The 16,030-nt window shown below is 41.4% G+C and overlaps 1 protein-coding gene across 4 annotated transcripts in view; it reads right to left on the reverse strand.

Moving 5' to 3' along the window:
• The window catches only part of RAPGEF5 (Rap guanine nucleotide exchange factor 5), a 219,383-nt gene that overhangs the window by 108,822 nt on the left and 94,531 nt on the right, over positions 1-16,030 (reverse strand). For all 4 annotated transcript variants that reach the window (XR_004486903.2, XM_033440477.2, XM_033440473.2 and 1 more), the window contains exon 8: positions 910-983. Coding sequence is in view for 3 of the 4 variants with exons in the window: in XM_033440477.2 (XP_033296368.1) it covers positions 910-983 (74 nt within the window). In the remaining variant the exon portion in view is untranslated. The remainder of the gene's footprint in view (positions 1-909; positions 984-16,030) is intronic.

Below are 16,030 nucleotides of genomic sequence, written 5' to 3' on the forward strand. Positions count from 1 at the left end.
CTACCTGGGTAGATCAATCAACCCATGGCTCTCTACACACCATGATCGATTTCTTAGTAGTACACTCCCCTGGACCCACTCCTTTCTCGTTCTTATGTATAATAAAATGCAATGGCTTATTTATTCAACATACTTCTCTTTTTAATCCTCACAACGCCCCTATCAGGTAGGTTCAGAGATGAGTCACCTAAAACTCAAAAGGGTTAACAAACTGGCTTATGGTAGCTAGGTACTTAGCCATATCAAACAAGGCTATAGCTGGGTGTCAAGGGGGTGGAACTCTGAGGAGTGGAGTTGAATTGTTGAGGGCTTGCAAAAGAATGTCCTTATGCCATCTGTTCTGCTTCTCGCCCTGCTGTCCCCACAAAGAATCTCTAAATGCTCTGCCCTTACATAAAGTTAACAGTTGATAGCAGTAGGGTACCCAAAGTTTTTATGCTGCCATAGTATTTGGAGGTCAGCTGCTACTAAAAGCGTGTCCATACCACGAGGTAAATGCTGGGGGTGGGCACAGAAACTTCGCCAGGTGAGGCATCGCACTCATCTGTCTGGCCCTGCCCCGGCTGTCATGCTGTCAGCCGGCTGATTCTCCTCTGCCATCTCCAGGGGACAGTCTACCCTACAGCGGTCTCCCCTGGTTCTTCACTTACTTTGCTTGCTGTCTCTGGGAAGTGAAGGATGTCTCCGGAACTGTCCCTCCCCCATGAACCAAACTATAAACATGAAGAGCAATTTAGGTTTTTCTTGTGAAATATCTCTTATCAAAAATAAGTGCTTCATTCCCATAATATGACTATTGTACAGAACACAAGAGGTGAGACCTGTATCATCTGCAAACACCTGTGCTATCTCACCACTCTCACCACAGAAGAAGGGTGTAAGGAGGGGCTGTCACAGAACTTGTCACACCTGAGGATCTGCAACACCTTCAGCCTCTGTCACAGTTACGTGTTTGTCACTGTTTTCTTCATCTTGTTCAATTGCTTTAATAAAAAAAAAGAAAAAGAATATTAAACAAATGTAGCATCATAAGAAAATTGTTTCAGGTCATTTTCTTTTCAGATGGCAATCTGGCAGGAAAAAATAATGTTAGGTAGAGTCCCAAAATGTAAATATCAGTACTGCTTTTTAAATTATTTGGATGAAAAGTTTAACGAATAGCACTAGGCACTTTTCATGTACATTATCTCATTTGTTAAATCAGTGGCATTGGAGCAATCCGATCTCAATTTTCCTCGTCACCTAAACCCATCAAGACATCACCATGTCAGTTTCGTATTTCACCCAAGGGGGAGCTGGGGTAGAGGTGAAGGCTTCTATCCAGTTCATGTGAGAACATCATATTTTTTTTTATGTGATTTTTTTGGCTAATAGTTTACTGTTATATAATGAAGCATGATTTTTTCAAACTGAAGTATAGTTGATTTGCAATGTTGTGTTAGTTTCAAGTGTACAGCAAAGTGATTCAGTTATACATACATATATTCTTTTTCAGATTATTTTCCATTATAGGTTATTACAAGACACTGAGTATAGGTCCCTGTACTATACAGTAGGGCCTTGTTATTTATCTAGTTTATATATAGTAGTGTCTATCAGCTAATCCCAAACTCCTAATTTATCCACCACCCCCCATTTTCCCTTTGATAACCATAAATTTGTTTTCTATGTCTGAGTCTCTTTCTGTTTTGTAAATAAGTTCATTTGTATCATTTTTTTAGACTCCACATATAAGTGATATCATATGATATTTGTCTTTCTCTATCTGACTTACTTCACTTAGTGTGATAATCTCTAGGTCCACCCATGTTGCTGTAAATGACATTATTTCTTTCTTCTTTATTACTGAGTAGTATTCCATTGTATATATGTGCCACATCTTCTTTATCCATTCACCCGTGGATGGACACTTAGGTTGCTTCCATGTCCTGGCTATTGTAAACAGTGCTGCTATGAACATTGGGGTGCATGTACCTTCTCGAGTTAGAGTTTTCTCGGGGTATATACCCAGGAGTGGGATTGCTAGAGGAGCAAATATTTTATATTTGGATTGTACAGAGCATTGTTACCACAAAATTCCAAACTATGGAGTCTTGAATCCACCTCCTCTCCCATACTTCCCCAGCATCTCCCTATCCAAGTCCTTGTCACCCTTTCTGCACCGGTGCAATAACCCCCTACCACAAAGCCCCTGATTCCAACCTCTCCCTAATAAAATCGGGCTTGAGCACAACTGCTAAATAATCAGTCTCAAAAAATATAACAATAAGTGCCCTGCTTTGGCCTCTGTATCACTTATCTCATCAAGTCTGAACACTGCTCATCACAGAAGGTCTTCCTTGAATTCTCCAGCTTCTTCCTCATCTCCAACTTCACCCTGACATTTAACATCAGAACGTATTGTACCAGCTCTGATCCAAACTCTAGGATTTCATTATTTTTCTCCTTGTATAGCCTGCTCTTCCATTTTAACAAATATGTACTTAGTACCTACTAGGTGCCTGGCACTGGGGTCATTCCTGTGAACAAGACAGGTAAGCTCCTGACCTCATGAAGTACACATACTAGCTGGGGGGATAGCTAACAACTACTGTTCCAACGAGTAACAATCATAATTATTACAATAATAATCTTTAAAAATAAGATGAGATTAAAGATCATGATAAATGGTGAAATGACAGAAAACCAACTGGGGGAGGTCACTGCGGAGAGCAGACCATGCACGGTGCTTCTCTGAGGAAGTGATATGTGGGCTGAGACCCGAGGTTGAGACGGAGCTGCCCGAGACAGGTAAGAGTGATGCAAGACAAGCCTGGAGAGACCATGGGCCACGGTCAATTCAGATGTTAGTCTAAGAACATGCGGAGGCGCCCCAAGGAATTTTAAAATAGGGAACTGTATGATGCGTCTATTTTCAAAGGTACTTTTTGCCTGCTTTGTGGAGACCAGACTTATGAGGAGCAAGAAGGAAGCAAGGAGTCCAGTTAGGTGACCGTGGCTTAACATCTGGCCTAGAGATAACCAGGGCATGGACTAGGGAAGCGGCAATGAGCTGAAGAAACATGGAGGACTTGAACTGTGTTTTTGAGTTCATTTGGCAATGAACTGAATATGAGAGGCAGGGGACTGTGCAGGTGGGGGAGGGAGATGAGTAAGAAAAAGTAATCCAGGGTGATTTGTAAGTAGAATAAGGCACTGCTCATACACACTGTACCACTTATTCTTCTTGCCGTCTCCATCAAAAGCAGGCCCCAGACACAGCAACCTCACCGACAGTGAGGTCACCCACTGTACTTTTGGATCCAGTTTGCACTGTTTTGTGTACTTTTAAGTACTATGCTCTTTGCTCTGTACTTTTAAAAATATTAGTTCACACACCTTTTGCTTTTATATGCCTTTTACGCCCACTGCGTGGTGCTTATGATGACACCCACCTAAAATGCTGTGCACGCAGCATGAGCTCTGTAAAAATTAACTGAGATGAACAATGTCTCCCCAAGTGACCAAAACGGCACAACTTGACTACACCTACATATATGAGCTACGTCTTTCATAACCATTTATTAAAAAAGAGGGGAGGGAAAGTCTTCTGTTAAACTCCATGGATAATTAGGATAACTCCTACCAGCTGAGCATTTAAGGGCAAGGCTGGAAGAGTGGAATCGGAGAGAAGCTTTTCTTCTATTTTCAACAAAACGTTCCATTGATGCTACTGTTGCCCAGTTAGGAGGAACTTTAAGAATAAAGAAAAACACTCCTGTTTTCTTTGAAAAACTAGAGGCACAAATGAAAAGGGGAAAATAAAATACAAAATAACATCTGAAACTCCACTTAAAAATGCAATGGGCTGTAGAAATAAGCAAACTAACAACTAATATAAGAAGCCTTTCCTCATCCTGTAATGGGGAATTACGTTTTTGGAGGGCAATTCAGTAATATACCTACAGGGGACAACTTGGCCCACATGAAGTATCCACCGTACCTTGGCACTTAATTTATGCTTTATTTGAATTTTTGCCCTTTAAGGTTTCAGTTTTGATGAAAATAAAGAAAATTAAATTTTGAAGTATTTTTGCCTATTACATTCACGTTTTTGTTTCTAAAGCAACAATGTTCTGGTGTCTATGCACTTCTTTTTCTCACCTTATTATACTGCGTCATACAATATGCAAGACAGTGAATAGCAATTTCATGATTGAGAGTTCACACTATTTAGGCATAATTCTTAGTACATATAAATAGAACCAAAGGAAGAAGAGATTAGCAGAAAAGCATACTTGGGATAAAATAAAAATTCAGTCCTGTATTTCTAGCTTATCCTCAACAACACTGCTCCATTTCTTATCACATGTCTGAAGACCTCAAAATGTGCTGCCCAGAGTTACATGTTGATTAACAGAGCAAGAATTAGAAACACAAGTTAAAGGCACGTGGCAAAGGTCACTCAGCAACTGATTGCAATGTGGGTAACGAAGAGACACTCAAAGTTCTAGTAGACTCTTAACCTCAGCACCTTGATAATGAAGAAAAGAGTGTGGTCTCTTATAACACGTAACATAATTTTATTGGAAATAATGAAAAAATATGATTCCAAGAATGCATTTTAGCCAGGGTTTCACATACACCACTTGGGGAAAACACCTTATTTATCGTGACCTTCAGAGGATTTTATAATCACCCCCATGAAGTCTCATGGACCACATAGTTAGCCACCGAAAAGGGAATGCCTTACTGACCATTTAATGTGAGATTAATGTCTAGGAATATATAAGGGGCAGCTTCTCTTCCTGCCTTCTCATAGTGCGGCTCGTGTAGAACAAGGAGGAAGCAGTTACTTGGATTCATGAACTGAGTTCGTTTATCTGATTAGAATAAGAAAATGTTGGGGGAAACTTTCCTATGCAAATATTGATTCTGGGACAGTTCCCTCCAGTGGAACACAGATACAGGAATGACTGCTTCTGGGACTGAGGGAAGCACAAAGCCGCACTCTGCCAACATAAACCATCCCCTTATCTCTCAACACACAGAGTCCAAAAGCCAGAAAAGACCTTTGAAAATAACTTACCACCACAAAAGTTACAGCACAAGCTCTGAAGCGTATGCTTTGAATGGTAAACATGAGAGCCCCCGAGAGAACTAAGAATATATGTGGATTAATTAGCACTAATTCACATAAAAGTACTTAGTTTAATTGTATCTATTTGTAAGTTAGCCAAGAGCAATTCAAGAGGAGTTACAGCCTCCGAGGATGCCAGGGCTCGCCTGAATGTCACTTTCTTGCTGCCTTGGGGACAATAGGTTCTCTCTCCCCACGACTTACTGGGATGGTTGCTAAGGAAACTCTCCTAATAACTCTGTCAAAACTATTATTTAAACACACAGGGGACTGATACTCTATCAGAATGATGCTTACTTAATTTCTGATCAATTGTGTAAAGGTCGAAGCCAAACCAGCAGGTCATTAAACACAATGACCGTAATGCACTATGTGACTAGAGTTGCGAGCGTTCTTTAGGAATCAACCAAACTTTTTCTTTTTTTTTAAATTTACAAACCAACCAAAAATCTTACTACAGACAGAAATTTAGCACTTCAAGTTCCAATGTGAGAAATCAGCAAATACAGTTGAGAAAAATAATTCATAGAGTAACTTGCCAAGAATTAAAGTTTTGGCAGTAATGTCCTCTTTCACTATGTGGTATTTTTTACAGAGGGAAAGCTGTTTCATGAAGGGTCTCATCTGATGTTCACACAACCTGAATAGTTGGGCAAGTAAAATCATCCTCATCTTACAGATGAGGTGAAGGAACCTGTCCTGGTCCTCCCACATACAACGTATGTATCTGTGGCAGTTCAAGTCGCCCTCGGTCAAGGATGGAGCAGAACAGGCTGGTCAAACTACACATCTGCAAATCCGTTCATGTGGATCCTGACCAGGATTCCTTTTCATTTCTTTTTTAATGAAATAGAACAGAATACAGTAGAAAGAATAGGAAAAAAAATTAAAAGTCAAAGGCATTGCAACTAGTATTTTTCACAAATGTGAATTAGCTACGTGCCAGGTCAAGCTCTTTTGTGTGTCCTGTGGGTTGTGAACATAAAAATGTGAAGAAAACACAGAGGTATCTTCAGGCCACAAGAGGCAGAATCTAGTTCCTCACTATCCAAGTAACCAGCTATTTTCTGGTACCATTCCTGGAGAAACGTCATTTCGTTTATTTTAGGAGGTCTCTCAACAAGACTCCATCCACATTCAACAAGGAGTGTATTCCCCGTGAGGGGGCATGGAAATGAGCTGCCAGCAAGATACACTGATAGAGTACATTCATTTTTAGTTACCAACATACATTCACAAATGCTTCCAAACACTCAACCTTTTCTAATCTTTAAAAAGTAAGGGAAAAAGCAGTTGCAAGCCTCAACTCATCACTATATATGTTTTTGCAGGAAAATTTGAACAATAGTGGTCAGTAGTCACCACTGAGTCATTCCATACAGTATTTTTATTATTATTTTTTTACTGTTTTAAGTTTTGTCTGTTTTTTTTCAGTTTTATTGAAAACTAATTGACATACATCACTGTATACATTTAACGTGTACAGCATGATGGTCTGATTTACATATGTTGTGAAGTGATTACTATAATCAGTTCAGCTAACATCCACCTTCTCTTATAGATACAGTAAAAAGAAACAAAAGAAAAAGGAAAAAAATTCTCCTTTTGATAAGAACTCTTAGGATTTTCTCTCTTAACAACTTTCCTATGTAACATACAGCAGTGTCAGTTACAGTCATCATGTTGTACGTTACATCCCAAGTACTTAGTTACCTTCGAACTGGAACATTGTGTCCTTTGACCACCTTCCTCCATTTCCCCCTCTGCCAACCTTCTGCCTCTGGTAACTATAAGTCTGATGTCTTTTTCCGTGAGTTTGGTTTTTTCTATATCCATTCATCCACTGATGGACACTTAGGCTGTGTCCATGTCTTGGATATTGTAAATAATGCTGCTATTAAATGGGGGTATAGATATCTTTTCAAGTTAGTGTTTTCATTTCCTCTGGATATATTCCCAGAAGTGGAATTGCTAGATCACATGGTAGTTCTATTTTTAATTTTTTGAGGATCTTCCATACTATTTTCCACAGTGGCTGCACCAATTTACAATCCCACCACACTTCACTATTATAATCTGGCCCAACCAGTGCCATTTGAACTTCACTTTGAAAGCTGACCAATAACCACTATATCTTTGTCCCAGTCTGTTCAGCCTGTCAGCTGAACTTGAGACTGTTGTTTTAAAATTCTTTTCTCGGTCCTTATCATGTTGAAACTCTAAAAATGCAAGTTTTCTGCAGGCTGTCTTTTCTCTCTTTGCCTCTTTCCTCAGTGATCGTATCTGTTCCTATGGTTTCAACTTTCCCTGTTATGCGGGTTATTCCCAAAGCTGTGTCTACATCTCTGCCCTCTTCTCTGAATTCCAGGCCCGCATCTCTGGTTACACACTGAGGATGTTCATTTCACAGACCGTCACGTGTCTGCTCCGTACAAGCTGCTATGATAGGTGTAGTGGTACCACCTCTGCCCTCAAGAAAGAGTCATCTATTTAGTAGGATGTGAGGACACAAAGGTCTGAGGTCACATGCATGACCCTCACTATATCCCACAAGCCTCTTCCTCCTCTGGGGGCCTGTTCTTTAGTTCAGATAGCCACCAGGCGTCTTCATATTCTTCCTTCCCCTCATCCCTCATCCATCTCTCACTAGATCCTGTCACTTGTACCTCCGAAACGTTTCTATCCCTCTCCCTCCCTGCCACTGTCACAGCTCATGACCCCGCCACCTCCCACGGGGGCCACCGCCACAGCTTATCAGCCAGCCTCTCCCTCAATACATTCTCCACCCAGATGGTCCACTTCCAAATCGACAGTTTGATCCTGCCACGCCCCCCCAATCCCTTTAGACTCCTGCCTCTCACCCCTTGGAGAACACGACAGTCACACAGGGAGCTCAATGCCAAATCAGACTCCACAGCCCGATCCCAGAGTCTCTGATGCAGTAGGCCTCCGCCCAAGTCTGTGCAGGTTTGAGAGCTTTGACACCTGGGCTCCCTACTCTACTAAACACTGGCCGTCCGTCATTCAGGCTGAAGCCTCAACCTGGCCTTGAAGGCTGGGCATTTGGGTCTCACACTCTCCCAGGGCACGCCCCACAGTTCTTTGTTTCTAGCCTGGAATGCCCTTGTTGCCACCTTCACCAGGTGAAATTCTTGTCCACTGGGCTCTCCAGCTCAAACCCCATCCCTCTAGTGAGAATCCTTCCGCGTCTTCACGACCTGTACCCCTGGCCCTCGATAAAATGGGGAGTCCTTCCTTCCTGGCCTAACAAAGCTCTTTTTCTATACAGTTATGCTCTTTCATCTCAGTATTTTATAACTAGCTACATAAACATCTGTCTTTACTCATCTACATCACGAATTCCTCAAGGGGAGAGAATAACTTCTAGAAACTGTGCTGCTGAGTATTGGTCTACTTAACTGAACAAAGGTGACCAATTCAGAAACAAACAGAATAAAATGTCACACCAGTTTGAGGGAGAGGGTAAGATTATGAAAGAGACTTCAAGGAAAAGGTAGATTCTGACACATGAACGAGGTGGTGAGGAAAGGCAGTCTACATAGAGAATCGGCATAAACAGACGTAAGGTGTAGAAAAGCACGGGATGGGACCAGGGAACAGGACAGTGTTGGGAAACAGCAGAGAACAAAGCTGGAAGAGTTAGTTGGCCTTGGATGTTAGGCTGAGGAACTCGGAAGTCATTTAGCAGCAAGTGAGGCGATGTGAGCAAAGGAAACATCACCATCATTACGTTTATTACAAACAATCTAAGCAAGAATTGACTTGAATTTCCTACTAGGACTTCAGTCTCTTTGAAAATTAGAGCCATAACGACATACTTATTTTTAAGCTCTCCTACACATCCCCTCCCCTCCAACTCTAGCCATGCCTCCCAACCCACGGATTTGTACAGAGCAGATGATAAACGTTTGCTGCGTAAAAGAAATGTATTACTTTTTACTAACATTTGAATATAGGTGTGCTGATAATTCTGGAAATTCTTGGCACCCAGACATCATAATCAACCTAGAGTGTGGAGGCTAGAATCTCTGCCATCTCCCACATCAGACGCTCCACACTCCCCACACTTGGCTGGAGGCACCTCCAGCCACCGAGAGGGACTCTGGCTGCTTCCCTGCTGCCTCACTGACTGCATGATTTATCCCTGCCCTCAGGCACAGAGGATTCCATTTCAACTCTTAGGCCTTTGCCTTGTAGTTGAGGCGGCCCTCCAAACTTCCTTTCCTCCACTTCGTCACAGGTTTTTACCTATTAGGTGTTTTTTTTGGAGTAACATTTAATACATATCCAGCCAACGGAAAAGTTATTCAACAGAGAAAAATGATAATCTCACCAGAGCAAAGTGTATCCTTTAATTAGAACATAAATATTTGCTCCACTGGCAAGGGTAATAAAGAGCTCATCAGTACCTGAGCCCAGCAGCCTGTTCCCTTGCCCTTCTTGAGAGGAAATGTACCAGAAATGAACAAGTTTCCTTTTAATGCAAAGATGGCTTGTATACAATCCAACTAAAAGAAAACCTCAGGGTTTCCCTGGTGGCGCTGTGGTTGAGAGTGTGCCTGCCAATGCAGCAAACACGGGTTCGAGCCCAGATCCAGGAAAACCCCACATGCCGCGGAGCAACTGGGACGGTGAGCCACAACTACTGAGCTTGCACGTCTGGAGCCTGTGCTCCGCAGCAAGAGGCCGCGACAGTGAGAGGCCCACGCACCGCGATTAGGAGTGGCACCCGCTTGACACAACTAGAGGAAGCCCTCGCACGGAAACAAAGACCCAATACAGCCAAAAGTAAATAAATAAATTTATAAAATTTAAAAAAAAGTCATTGATTCTAGAAAATGTTTTTTAAAAAAAGAAAGAAAACCTCAATGAAAAACAAACGAATTAACCTTAGCAAAAATTTTCTTCAACATTTTTCTCGGGAGACAGAAAGGCTTTCATTTTTTAAGTGCCTTGCAAGGACTGTGCTCTGGTGACAGGACAGGTTCAGGCTGATCACGTGATAAAAGATATGAGCAGCAATGATGCTCAGACACTGCAAGACATTCATTCATTAAAAAAGATCCTAGTGCACTCCACTACTCTGTACAGTTTTGCTGAGCAATTAAAATTTTAAAAGATTTATCTTAGGGAGTAAAAGAAAGTTATTTCTAAGCCTAACTACATGCCAGTGAGAAGCTTCATGCTTTAGGCCATCTAACTCTCTCCCACCCCCAAGAGTCCCAGAGGCAGGTGCCCTTTGCTCCATTTCACAGAATAAGAAAATGAGCGTCTGGAAGCCACTACTTCACAGTAAGGGACTAAGCCAGAATTGAACTGAGTCTCTTAATTTCCTTTTTTTTTTTTTTGCAGTACGCGGACCTCTCTCTGTTGTGGTCTCTCCCGTTGAGGAGCACAGGCTCCGGACGCGCAGGCTCAGCGGCCATGGCTCACGGGCCCAGCCGCTCCGCGGCATGTGGGATCTTCCCGGACCGGGGCAGGAACCCGTGTCCCCTGCAACGGCAGGCGGACTCTCAACCACTGCGCCACCAGGGAATCCCTTAATTTCCTTTTTACAGCTAAGAAATTCTGCCTCAGGGACTGTAAACCAGAAAACACAACAGGTTAGATCTACATGGACACTCTTGTTAACTAAGGTTTTACAGTAGACAAGAAACCTACATTTCAAAGATAACGTTTATTACAACTTTCTGCTACTCACATGATGCTCATTCTTTTTGTTGCTGTTGTTCCTGAATGGTCAGCAGTTCTACTGCTGAAGCTTCCCTTGACATCACAGTGAAATTCTAAAACATACAGAGGAACCACCAAGAATCCCCTAAGAGTCCTTGTGTTTGCAAATACAAGCAAAGACACCAAATGGTACAATCGATCGATCGATCAATCAGTCAATGCGGGGGGGGGGGGAACCAGACAGGCCAAGAGGAGGCCAGGAAAGAAGATTTGAAAATTTTCCTTAACCTTCATTGAAATCTATCCCGCTAAAATTTAAAGAAATTTCCTTTTATTACACAGTTGGGAAAAAATACAGCATCATTCCTACGCTATTTCTAGTATACGACCTTTGTCAAGTGATATCAACTCACCAACCTTGAACCTCATTATTTGCAAAAGAGGATGATAATAACCGTGACTCCACAGGGTGGGTGTGTGGAAGAAAGGATGGAGGTCAAGGGCTTAATCAAGGGTAGCTACTACTTATGGTATAAAACATGTAATGCGCTTTTTTCTTCTGAATTTTCATCCTTGGATGGAAACTTTTTCCTAATCAGACCCACCTACAGCTGGGTAGAGCAGAAGATAAAAAACATAAAAATGAAGCCAATATGGATAAACAACAAGGTCCTACTGTAGACCACAGGGAACTATATTCAATATCCTGTGATAAACCACAATGGAAAAGAATATGAAAAAGAATATGTATATATGTATAACTGAGTCACTTTGTTGTACAGCTGTAATTAACACAACAGTGTAATTCGACTATACTTCAATAAAAAATAAATTTAAAAAAATTAAAAACTTGAATATAAAAAAAAATGAAGCCAATAACATTTGTATTCTGACACCCAAGGTGGAATTGTGCAGCAAGACAACAGACTTGAAAGGGCAAAATCTGTAGAGAATATCACCTTCCTTTGCACATCAAGAACCAACTCTAGAAGTCTCAGATGACAGACCTCTTTTCTCCTGGGATGGCTAAGCCACAGGTTTGTTCCCCTCAAGGGGACAGTCAGGAAGTAATGGGCTAGAAAAGCTCAAGGCTGTCCCTGTGTTGCTGCAAGTGGACCGTGGGCTGGGACAGGGGAAAGAGGTAGCAGAGACAGAAGGTCAGAGCAGTCCTGATTCCCCCAGGTGGGCTTGGGCTCTGAGGCCGAGGTCAGTAGATGGTTGAAGGGACACTGATCGTGGGTGCTGGTTTACACACTGACAGGGCCGTGGCACATAGGGGAGACTGCCTTGAAGCCTACCCCAGTCCCACGCAGTGGCCAGCAAACACACAGTGGATCAGCAGTGAGCATCGTAAGGCTAGGGGCAAAAAGGGGCAGAGCTCACTTTTCTGAGTTGCTCTTCTTTCCGTGATTGGGAAGTCTGCAAGGACTCAGAAGTGTCTCCATGGCCCAGGAAACAGAGGCCTGTGATGGAGCCTGCCCTCAAAAAGGGCCAGGGGCTGGTTGGAGCATGTAGCAGGGAAGCAGTGGGGATTACAGTTCCAGCAAGAGGCAATATGGAGCCGAAGAGCCAGGAAGGTCCAGACACTGACCCAGCCAAGATGGGCCCCTGACTGCCGCTGCAAATCCCACAAGGCAGCAGCCACTGGCATGGGCACCTCTGCAGAGACCAGAGGAGCCCAGGGGCACCATGGGGCTCCAACCACCTCACATGCCAGAAGTCAAGTGGTCCAAGAGAGGAGATTTAAACTAGGTCCAGGCAGGACCAACATCCTGAACAGAACATTTACCACAACAAAAGTTCAAATCAGAAACAGCTGAAATATTGCTCACTGGCAGTAGATAGGACCATATAGCATAGCTGTTGAAAATGAAGAACAAAGCATTTCCCACCTATATTTCAGTGCAGTGAATACCTCTGACAATCTGTTACATTACCATTTTTGAGTATTAGTGTAACTGCTCCAATGGCTCATAAAATAAAATAATTGCATAAGATTACCAGATAAGAAAATCAAACCAGGATATATGTGGAAAGAAAAAAGTTTTGATACAGCATTGGTTATCAGCCCAAACTACTTTTCACATCCATGATGAAGGCACTAAGCCAGACATATTTCCTCTCAAATAAAAGTATATGTATTTTGACTTTTCATATAAAACTGATAAAACTACTAGACTGTCCATTTGGTTACAAGACTAACCCTGAAATTATTTGATTCATTTAGGCCTAATGTTACTAGTAAAATGAAGTAGCTTCAACAACGTGGATTTAGGTACAAATGATAAGCCTGAATTCCACACCTGTAGTTAGTTTCAGTGATGACTCTGAGAGGACCAAAGGGTCCAAGGTGCCCAGTGTCCAAGCCTACAGCCTAGGTGTGCTGCTCTAATGCCTGACCAGACAAGGTAGACAGACACTCCCCGGGGCCCACAGGCTGCTTGGGACAATGCCCACCAACCCACCTCCACTGTCAGCAAGAGGGGTTTCCAGCCATGAACTAAGGACAATCTCCAATCTCCCCTAATGCCACCCACCTGAAGGTGGAAGTTTGTTTTGTTACTGATATATGATAAATTTGTGTTTGCTCTATGAGGTCCCCCTCAGACAGAGGAAAAGAACCTTTACTTAGCTCTACCTTCAGAACTATGATATAGAAATGGGCCTTTTAAACACAGGAAAACAAAACTAAAAATCAAAATGAAGAAGATAGGAACATATAAAACTAAGATGGCAATTCTATCTGTCATGCTTTTCTCTCTATTGCAGTTAGAATGGAAGATAATGGGCAACATCTCTAAAAACTTCCATCTGTTCCTAAGGGGAAAAAGATAACAATCTCACTGTAACAGCTAGCACTGAGGAAGAAAATCTTAAACAGCTTATTAATTTCTGGATTTAGGTTCCAATTCCATAATAATACCAATGAAAACATATTGTAAAATCTAAAGAGATAATAATTATACAGTATCCTTCTTGTTATCTCCACATGCCTATACATGGAATACCTAGAATGCATCTTAAAATAAAAAGATCAAATGTTTACTGAAAAAAAAAAAACATTAATCCCAAATTTCTCACAGTCATTTTTCTACTAGAAAACAATAACATGATAAGGTCTAAACTTCCTCCATTAATTTTAATAGGTCTTAAAGCAAATGCTTTGTTTCTATTAAATGTTTGCATTTTTAACAGATAGAAGTTAGCACCTTTTTGGCAAAAGGAGAACCAGACAATCTCTTTAGTTCTGTCAACTTGGAGAATTTATGAGATATGGCTTTGGTTCAGGTGCCCTTATTCAAAGCCAAGGTTAAATTCACTTCCTCTTTAAACTAGTGGAACACCCCAACCCCACACAAATGTCTTCCTGGTAAGTTTCATGTAGAAACTTCAGTGAGAATGTTTGCTTATTCCCAAGTCTGCCCACCAAATAAAGCTTGGTAATAATTCTCTTCGTTTACAAAGGTTTCACTGCAATGCCATAAGAGCTTTTAATTCTGTTACCATTCCCATGACAAAATTTCCATTCAGGTCAAGAAAGACTAAAATGTTGGGCAGGTGCCCAATAAATGAGTTAGTAGCAAAAGCATAAGTAACATTTTGATTCCCTTTACCATGCTTGGTTCATGGGACCAACACCCTTTATAAAACACCAACTCACTCTCTGAGACTGCAGATCACACAGACTTCGGAACGTGTTTGTCAAAACATGGCATCTAAATCACCTAGGAGTGAAGAGTGGTTAAAATTCAGATACCAGGGTCTCCACCCAAACTCAATTGGAGTGGGGGAGGGGTGCTGACAGGGCAGGAATTAGCAGTATTAACAAGTGCTGCAGGTAACTGCTAGGCAAATTAAATTTGAGGAACCCTGCTTTAGAAAAACAAAATTTCGTTTAGTTAATGAGGAATTCTGATGCAACTGGTCAGAAGGAAACCTAGGATTATTCTTTAAAATATCTATCCATCTCTGTTTCCTCATCTCCAACAAAAGGACTTATGTCAAAATGTATATGCTGAAGTTGAAGTTGTACAATATAAGCCTTCATTGTCGCCAGGGTCAAAATTTCTATCACCAATCTCATTCCAAAAACAGATTTCAATCACTGCAGTATTAAAAATGCAGTATCTTTATAACTATCTGAAAATCCCATGTAGCTAGAACCACAATTATCTAGCCACTTACAAAGACAATGTCTTAGTAAGAAATTCTCAAATGTTAAGTATTTATGGGTCACATAAATGGAAAGAATAGTACATTAAGTAAATTTCACTTTTTGTCATCACGGCATCACTTTTTCTGGTAGGATTCAGCTGAATCAAACTGCGTGCTTTGTGTTACATACTATAACACGTTATTTAACTTATATTCGTACACGCTGTGCCCGTGTCATTTTCAGTTTTACTGAGAACAGCTCCATTTTCATGGCTGTTTATACAATTAGTCTTTTAATGTGACGAATGATGGACAATACCTGGGTTCTGTGGCCAAGACAAAGATTTCCCTTGATAGCTCTTACTTGTCAATACAAATGACAGCAGAGAATATTCCCTGAATGGGGGGGGGGGGTGGCTAGAAAGAGGGCCTTGTGTAGAGCTTCACTAAGGAAAAAGTCGAAAAGTAAAAAAAATGTTTGGAAAAGAAATTAAGCTATCAGCAGTTGTTATTCTTACATTCTTACTAAATAGACAGCAATGTATGCTTAAGAGAAGTAAAGCTGCCCAGTACTTGGTACTTAGGACCTGACCTGCAGGACCAGCATGGCCCCTAGCCTCAACCAAGCCCAACCTTTCCTTTTATAAAAAATGGAAACTGAGGCTGAGGGAAGCCAGTGACTTGCCAGAGTGAACACTGGCCAGTGTAAGAATCAAAAGATTTCCTGACTACATGCCCAGGCCTGCCAGATTTGGTAGCAGACTGTGTTCACCAGACCACAGAATTTCATAACTTTATAAAAACAGCATATAGCAAGGATTTCACTTCTTAAAGAATATTTTAGTTCCTAAGAGATCATTTTAGCCATTAGCCATAGCTTTCCATTTAATTATCCAATCATCTTTTTCTTTTAATATTTCCTTAACTATTCTAATATTTAATATTTTTAAACATCTACAGACTGCTTTTATTTGGTACCTTAGGGGTATACAGAGAAGCAGTCATAACATTATAAATTGTAAAAATGGATCACAGGTCAATCCCCCTCCCTGCCCTCACCCA

The sequence above is a fragment of the Orcinus orca genome, chromosome 9 (assembly GCF_937001465.1).
Source record: "Orcinus orca chromosome 9, mOrcOrc1.1, whole genome shotgun sequence".
NCBI classification, from domain to species: domain Eukaryota; kingdom Metazoa; phylum Chordata; class Mammalia; order Artiodactyla; family Delphinidae; genus Orcinus; species Orcinus orca.